Source organism: Bombus terrestris, chromosome 1 (assembly GCF_910591885.1).
Source record: "Bombus terrestris chromosome 1, iyBomTerr1.2, whole genome shotgun sequence".
Classification (NCBI taxonomy): Eukaryota; Metazoa; Arthropoda; class Insecta; order Hymenoptera; family Apidae; genus Bombus; species Bombus terrestris.
In genome coordinates, this window is record NC_063269.1 from 1,056,502 (window position 1) to 1,065,409 (window position 8,908).

Here is an 8,908-nt window from a genome sequence, read left to right on the forward strand (position 1 = left end):
GTTTCGGGAGAGAGAAGTCCGCCACCGGTGTCGTTAGACCGACGACGTACTCCTGTTTCGAATCCCAGTGCTCTCCTCGTCCTGTTTCTCTCTCTCTCTCTCTCTCTCTCTCTCTCTATCCCTCTCTCCATATTTCGCTCGTTCGCTCGTTCTACTCTATAGCGGATCAAGGAAATTCCGGAGCGAAGTACTCCGGTGCTCGGCCTCCGTCGAACGATCGTACAGAGTCTCGTACAACTAACGCGAGAGTCGATGTTAATCCGTATCGTGGAATTTGCGAGTCGAGAGAGGCCGAGGATGATCGCGAGTTGTGATTCTTGCAGAATTCGGTGTAGCGTAATTTCGCGTGGAATCGCGATCTTGTTTTTAAGTCTCCACTCTATTTCCGAGGCTGTGAATCGAGGAATTTGAACAGTCGTTTCGAGTTCGTGGTAGAATTCGACGTAAGTATACACGTGCTTCGTAGGAAGAATATTTGTTGTTCTTTCCCAGAATGTTGCGAATTGTTTCGAGCTTCCGTGGCATTCGCGATAACATCCTACCCTTTTCTTCGTCGCGTGGAGTAACGCGGAGTACCTTGCTCCTTTCGGTGAACGTCTCTCGAAATTTCACGGTATCTTTCACGTTTACCACGAAAGCTCGGAAAAAATCGCACGAATAACAGAGTCTAGTCGGCGATGCGTTGCGTAATGAATATATCGCGGAATATTCTCGTTTGGCGTTTCCCTCGAAAATCGAAACGAGCAACATCAAAAATAGGTGATTCGATTTGGACCGCATCGAAGGTTGATTATTCCGTCTAATACAATAGACCGCGTTAATTTCTTAATGGAAACCACAAGTAATCCCGAATAGTTGGGGCCACTAGTTACGATCGCGTGTCAGCACAAGGCTTCGTTTAACGCGAGAGCATTATGGCTTTCGAATGTTTAGAAGACTATATAAACGTAGCAGTAATGGACTGCAGAAACGACTATAAAATCCATCTTACGAACCGATGCCGAGTCGTTGCTGCGAGTCAACTTTGTCATTGATGGTCTCGCGGCTGAACGATTTAATTGCAGCCAAATTCCTTCCGTTCTTTTCTCTCTGTTTTACGATGGTCGCCGTCGGTTCGGTGTTGGCTATTCGTTTGAAAAAAAGGGCATAAAGGCGTGGTGTTGCGCGACAGGATCCTTGTTCCTGACCCAGGACGATTGTTCAAGTTTTTATCGCGATTCGCGAAGGAAAGTCTCGAGCGAGTTAAGCTCCGGACACGGTCGTACTTCCTTCCTGGAAAAATATTGCGTACCCTCGCTTTGGTTCTACGATTTTCCAAAATAACGTAAGAAATCTTCGTGCGTAACAGCTTCGAAAATCGTGACCGGCGTAGTAGCGGCGTTTTGCTTTTGAACATCCACTCCGTTTTCATGCAGATCGAGGAGAACGAGCCGCAAAGACCCTTTGGACCAGGATAATGTAACTCCTTTGTTTATAACAGATGAGTGTCAGATCTAGTCTTTTTTCCTTCGTCCGTCGGTTAAGTCTGCTCGTCTCCGCGTCTGAATAAACATATCTGATGTCTGTCGGGCCCACCCAGACGAAGCTATTAAAATTCTTATGGGAAAGTCCCTTCCATTCGAGGGCCGATAGCGCGCTCAGTTTTCGCGAGCGCGGTTTAATCGACGCTTGTTCTGGTCAAGCCGGTCAAGCCGGATACGCGTACCGTTTGCTCGTGAAACCTCACCAATGCGATTTCCAATTATACGTCTGTTAGAACTGACAAAACTCGAGCTTCCTCCATATGGCTGTCGACGATTCTACGCCTTTAACCGGACTCTCCGATTCGCGCAAAAAATTCTTTACATCGTCCTCTTCTAGCGACTTTGAGAATCGTAAAAAGAACTTTCGTTTCGAGGAGTAAGTCGTTCCTAATGTTTCTTTATTTTTCCAACAATTAAACGGCTAACTGCGGGTCCTCGTGCAAGGAGTAAAAAAATGCCGACGTTTTAACGCTGCTCTCAGGAACGTACGAGCATAAACGAGATCGCAAGCAGCGGCCCGGAAAAAAGGAGCTACTTCTTTGGAAGATGTCTCGGGTCAAGCACGTCGAGTTTTTACGATCTCATGGAGCTTCGACGTGTAGACATTCGAGAGAGTGACTCGTCAAGGAGGGTGTTGCAGGCAAGAAGATACGCTTGTTCTCTCTTTTTAATGAACCACGTATATTTCGAATAGATCTGTGTGATCACATATGTACGTACGCAGAAACAATCGGAGCGTTGGCTCGACGCGCGTCTTACATTACGGTCACTATAATTAATCGGTGTCAGTGTCGATCGACTTTATTGCACGTGCTTGTTTCTTAAATGTTTCTACTTTATTTCCTCTTTTGTTGAGCTCTCTGCCTCCCTCTCTTTCTCACACACACACACACACACACACACACACACACGCGCGCACGCACGCTCCCTCTCTCTCTCTCTCTATCGAAAAATTTATAAATTTAACAGCGTTTGACGCAGTTTCGATATCGAGGAAATTACGTTGGTTAAGTACAAACAAAGTAACAAAACAGAATACAGCGACACGTTTGAACGCTAAAAAGAAGTTGGTGGAATTTGGAGGTATAACTAGTAAATGATATTAATCGTGGTTTCCGTGACAGCCGTATACAGCGATAGATTTCTATCGTTACGTGCGGCTTCAGAATAAATAAATACTCCACTCACCGATGCCGTTCGGGATTCCATTTTATACAGTTATTTACACGCTAATTTACACGACCTTCGTCCTAGACTCTGATATATCTATAAGAAAATTTATAATTAACGCGTACGGTAAATTCCTCGGACACTACGTGGATTAATCGATAACGTGCTCGTTTAACCATTAACCATTACTTCGTAGTAGGTAGTGCGAGTGACTGTAATTACGAGATTTGCTTCGTATCCATTCGGAGAGAACGAGAACGTCGGCTATTTAAATTTACATTGCGATCGAGGTACGTTTAACATCCGTGTATAGTCTCGTTCGGCCGACGACATTTTTCGATTCGCTTAGAACGTCGGAAGGTAGACCGGATTAAGACCGTACAGAGCGAACGCGATAGCTACAGCTACAAAAACCGGTAACCGTTGTAAAACAGCCTTCCGTAGATCTATTCTTTCTTTGGCCGATCAAGTAGAATATCGATAAAAAAGGTAGCGAGAGAATCGAGCACTTTGAAACGGACTAGCTCAATCGCGATCCGAGAATTACACGATCTAAAACTTCTTTGGAAACTTTGATTCGGTAAGGATAACGCGACAGGTGTACGCGATGAACGCTGGACGACTTGGTGGTAGGTTGAAGCCGCGGTTGACCAAATCGATCAACCAACGACGCTTTCGTTTTCGATCCTAGCGAAATGGCGAAATTTTCGCCTTACTTCTCGTCGTTGAGTTTCGCCAGCTGGCTCGGGTCGAGGTCCGGCGCGATCGTGTTTTGCACCTGAATGTGAGTGGAGTGAAGGGGCGGGCATAGCAAGGGATGATAGGGGAGACAGTAGTACGGGAAACCGCCGAGCGCTTTGTTCGCCGGATGAATTTGCGGGGCTGACATTTGCCCGGGAAGTTGCCCGGAACCACGAAGTGGCAATCCCCTCAGATGCTCGTCCGGATGCACGAGCACTCGTACCGCCACGCGCCTCGCGTTTCCGGAATTAACCAGCGCGCCTAGCTCCTGCTGCTGTCGTCTTTTGGTCTTGTACCTGGACCGTCGACAAATTGCAAATTAATTAACATCCTATGATACTGGAATTCGTATTTGTCCGATTCGAAGACGCGGTTACGATCGAATCGGTCGCGAATGTTCGATTTCGGAACAGAGTAGAATGAAATGTACTATCCGCGTCGAAAGACGAGAAATTAACTGTTCGACCACGGATGTTTATGCAAATTCACGTTTCCACTTAAAATGGCGATTTTTCCATCGTTTTAAGCGGTTTAACGACGCGTATTATTTACATCCGTTAAATTGATCGTAAATGCATAAATATCCACGGTCTATCGACTACGCTGTATCATCGTACCGTCTGTTTTGGAACCAAATCTTGACTTGAGTCTCGGTCAGCTTGAGTCCTCGCGCAAGGTCCGCTCGCTCGGGCCCCGACAAGTATTTCTGCGCCGCGAATCTTCTCTCCAATTCGTAAACCTGGGCGTGAGAGAAGGCCGCCCTGCTACGTTTCTTCCTGCTCTGCAGATTCTGTCCGTGATTCTGCGCCTCGAACATGTCTTCCTCCCCGTCCTCTGCAAAATCACAAGCGTTAAAAACCTGCGACGATGATCATCGAACCGGAGGATATTCGCGAGGATATCGGCCGGTTGATCGTTCTAGTTAGAAACAAACTCGAGTTACAGACAGAAATTCACGATGGAGCTTCTCCAAATTTGCGTGTAAACAAACGCGCGGATCGGGAAAGGATGATCTATCGCGATCATAAATCAAACGTTTCCACTACACAACGACGAGAGAAGAGAGGGAGAGAGAGAGAGAGAGAGGAAACGTTGGATAGAGAAACGAACGAGTAACCATCCACGGACAGCAGCCATAGAAGCGGCAAACGATCGGAGAGAGTTCCGCCAGCTTTTGATGTCTCGTTCAAACATTAACACGTGCACTCGCTACTCCGACATGTTTACGCTGCTGTTCCACGGTAATTCTCCTCTAAGTTTAACCGGTTGCAATGGAGTGCAATCGCGTTCCCTTCGGCTCCACGAAAATTCTACTCCCTTGCCGACGGTCATTCCGTTTCTCGAGCTTCGAGCCAAAGAATAAACTTTTAGCTGGGAATTCGGGCTATTGTTGGATTTTACGCGCTACCTTGAAACTGGTCTCTTTTCGCAGTTTTGTCATTTATCAGTGGGGTGTTGCGTGTTTCGGCGATTGCGTTGAAAATGCACTTTAGGGGAAAGGGGTGTAGACAAAGAAGACATTGAGCGTACGGTACAAGGAGGGTGAAAGTATAGCGGAATATGATACAGTCGAAGACCAGATCGAAAATAACGATTAGGAAGAAGAGCCAGGTAGATAAATTAACGAAGGTAGCTATCGTGCTTGCTTCTGTCTTGTTCTCTCGATACAAATGTTCTCCCAATTGTAAAAGTTAAGATTCGATCGATGAGATTGTTTGAGATTGGAACTTCTTTCGCATAGTTTTTTCAACTGGCAGTTGGTCCCTCAACGTCGTTACGCGCAAAGCCAACCGATCGTACCGAGTAATTTGCACCAATTTTCATCGGTCGCTGTAGAAAGATCGAGAAAAGAGAAACAAAGACGATAGAAAGAAGAAACAAAGTAGCGGTCAAAGTCGTACGTTGCTCGAAGAATAAAACACTATTCCGATGTATCCGGCAAACATGGAACGAACGTCGAAACGAGCCAAGACGAAGAAAGAGAGAAGCCTGAGATCTCGGAGAAAAATACAGGCTGAAAAATCAGTTTCGTGTGACATCATAATTATTTCGTCCGTAGCCCGGGTCCTGCGTCAATGTTTATCGGCAGTAGCCTGCCCGATGGGGAGACTCGAAGCATTTAGAGAGATCTATATTTGATCACTTTCGACGTCAACTCTGTGCCATCTCGTCCGGCTAATGCGTCCCTCCTCTGACGCTCGTCAAACATCTCCTACGCGTCCCACATCGTGAGTGTTCGAGAGCAGCAAGTGCCGTTTGCTCTCACTCCGATTACATCGAGAGATGACCCTTCGTGTGCACCTTCTCCGAAGCGGCCGCTCATCGTTTTCAAATAAATTGATATGGTCACGTTAAACCTCGATCAAACGAAACGTTATATCCCCATTTTGCCCGGCGAATCGTAGACGCGGTCATTTCGATGAATTCTTTGCACAAACTCGACTCTCGCGATAAGTGAAACGTTGTATTACACGGCTCGTAATAATTCTTGCGTCTCATAATACACGACAAACTCGATTATCTCGCGCAAAATTTACAGTTTTAGGTATCGGAAGGTATCGGAAGGTGATCGGAGATGGCTGGAATAAGCTGCTCCGTCTACGTCCGACATGATTCAACGGTTTAATGGTAATATCGAAGGGGGTGGAGTTGTTTTACTTGGGACGAGGTTTCGTTAAGAAACTGCCAGAAGAATATCCTATCCATTAGCGTATTAAGCGATTCGAAAGCATGGTGGCGGAAATCAGGGGACTTCGTAATTTCGTGAGTGAGACTTGAAACGGTGCCAGGTCGTGCCTGCTCCTCTCCAACCCTCTCGAGCGGCGAACAAGCGAGGAATCGTCGCGTACGAAACAGCTTTAGGTAGGAATTACTTAATTACCGGCCTCTCGTTATCTCGCTGTATTTCAATTATGCAAAATGTTGGCGAATCGAGAAGGAATCTTGCGATCGAGCGATCGCTAACGCTTTGGGTCGTCGGACGTATTCGACGACGACGAGTCTCGAAGAATGAAGAAGTCGAAACGAACGGTAGAAAAAGCGATTTCTTTAGGATCGATCTAGGTAACCTTGATCTAAATTTGTTTTTTACCGTGATCCACGGATCGTTGAGGATCCAAGACAGAGCAACAGTGTGGCCAGAGATCGAACAAGTGCAAGAAGCAGAGTGGCCGGCCACTTGTGACGTCTGCCGTAGTCGAGCACCACTTATGCTACTAAAATTACATTCGATCACGTTATCTGCGCTCGGGTTAACTTAAAAAACCCTTGAAAGCTCGCCTGTTACAAGGATACCGGAGACCTAAATGATCTCTTAAGTCCGCATCCTCGTGGCAGACACACGATCACCCAGAAGGGAAGCGGCCTCGGGATTTTCACTCTAAGTGGACCCGACTACTCCCTACTCTCCTCCGGTTCATTCAGTTCTATCAGACTATCGGGCCATCGATAGACAGAGCGAGCCGATCGCAGACCTCGTAATTTTACCTCTAGTTAACCCGTCGTTAGAGACCAAGAGAAGATTCGACGTGGAAAATTTAAACGACTTTGTTTCGCAAATTCTCTAGGAGATCGCGCGAAACGAGTAGATCCGACCGTAGGTTGGACGGCCAGCTTTCATTCTCACGGTTAAGAATCGTTCGATAGAGATCTCAACATCGTTGCAATTATCAACGCTCACCCAAATATTTATTCTTGCTCATGTCCAACGCCTCGTCCTGTTGCCTCTGCGAAGAATCCCTCGAATCCTTCACCGGTTGATAACCACCCATGTTACCCAGGCTCTCCAGATGCTTGAACGTTCCCTGAGCCAAGTGTGGAATATTTCCAAAGTTGGAGATATTCGCGTGGACCAGGTTCCTCGTCAGGATGTCCAGTTCGCGGGCCACGTTGAGATCCGGCGAAGGTAGCCTCGAGAATCTGGCCATCTGATTACGATCCTCCGATCGAACTTCCCTGTGGCCGTTCTCCAAACAATCGTAGTCGCGTTGATGGGATTTCTTCGCGAACGATGCTATAGCTTGCGCTTCTTCCGACTCCGAAGGTCGTCGTTCCGTGTACGAGGTTCTTCTACTGAGGATATCGGCGATACTGAAGGGAGTTAATTGAGACGGTTTCGGGGAAGCTTCGCTCCGTTTATCGTCTTCCACGATATCCGACATCTCTCCTACTTTCTCTTGTATCGAGTTAGATTTTCCACGGACAGCTCTGTTCGAACCTTCCTACCAGAAAAGTCTCTCAATTTCCCGCACACTTTGTCTTTTGCCTATATTATATTTTCACAAGTTCGACGATCGTATTCGTTCGATGTACATCGTTTCACATCCTCTTCGCACTTTCATCGGCCACGTTTCTCCGGCATCGTTCACTACCTCGGTTTATTCCTTTGTCGAACAGCGGTCCAGCCCGATCGATCTCTATTCTCTTTCGTTCGATCCTCTATTCAGCAAACCCTCGTCACCGACTCGAATCGAAGGTTTTTCTACCCAGCCCACGCTCGATGGTAGCCACGACTCGACTGGCCGACCCGTTGGCCAGATTCTCGTACAGAGGAGGAAGAATCGCGCTGAAACGACGCGACGCGTTTATTAATTGTCACTCGGCAGCGCTCGAGAGGGCCGCGTGCACCCTTCCGCGGCGAGCGTGCTTCGGTCAAGTGTGCTTGTCGCTCGTGGAGACTTATTTTTCGAATTAGTCCGCGGCCACTTCGTCGCCAGCTTCCTTCTTCCCTTCCACCCACGCCCGCCATCTTCCCCTTCTATGCCAGCCACCCCCACCAGCCAAACATCCCTCCACTCTCGTCGATCGGTGACGAGACACTCGTTCTTCCTTGTCCATCGAGTTTCAGGCTCAGGACACGGGTTTTACGTGTTACTTCGGTGATCTAGAACGTTTAACCGATTAACGGGAAGCGGCAGTGAGATCCTTCCCAAGGGTGAATGGTCGATCGGTCTTTTCGGAGGTTGTTGCATGATTCGAAATTGCATCAACGGTATTTCAAGGATTATTAAACAGGGATTATTCTTTGCCAGGATGCCGAAGCTTTTTCAACGTATCCTTATTTTATAACTTCCTTTTGTCGCAGGTTGGTACCGGTACAATGGAATAAACCGTGTCTGTACAGACCTTGCCCGAACAAGATCGCGCGATTAGCGGAGAGCAAAACCGTGATCTTTATCCTTTGCTAGACCATTAGATCTTATTTCGGTATTTCTTCGAGGCCGTCGCGATATGTTATAAAATTCAATCGCATTTTCCCACCACAGACTCGTTTATCTTCTCTCCAGTCCCGTTTCCAACCCCTTCGCTCCAACCCCGAAATTCGCGGCGATAACGTCGTTCGCCGGCTTAAACGAGTTCGTGGTGTAGGTTAAATTCGAGTTTCGCGGGTTGTGGCGTAGGTGGAGCTTTAAACGAGGTCCAGGTTGGAAGCGGGACGCCCGACGAGGCTTCCGTCACGACGCAAGCCTCGCCCT

At 47.4% G+C, this 8,908-nt stretch overlaps 1 protein-coding gene across 1 annotated transcript; it reads right to left on the reverse strand.

Annotated features, from left to right (window-relative positions):
- Window positions 1–2,190: 2,190 nt before the first annotated feature.
- On the reverse strand, window positions 2,191–8,109 carry LOC100647922 (homeobox protein mls-2). Its single transcript, XM_003392855.4, has 3 exons — window positions 7,114–8,109; window positions 4,052–4,268; window positions 2,191–3,730 (listed from the first exon to the last, which is right to left on the reverse strand). Exons 1-3 carry the CDS (start codon window positions 7,592–7,594, stop codon window positions 3,406–3,408), a joined length of 1,023 nt encoding a protein of 340 aa, XP_003392903.1. The 5' UTR covers window positions 7,595–8,109; the 3' UTR covers window positions 2,191–3,405.
- Between the last annotated feature and the right edge of the window lie 799 nt (window positions 8,110–8,908).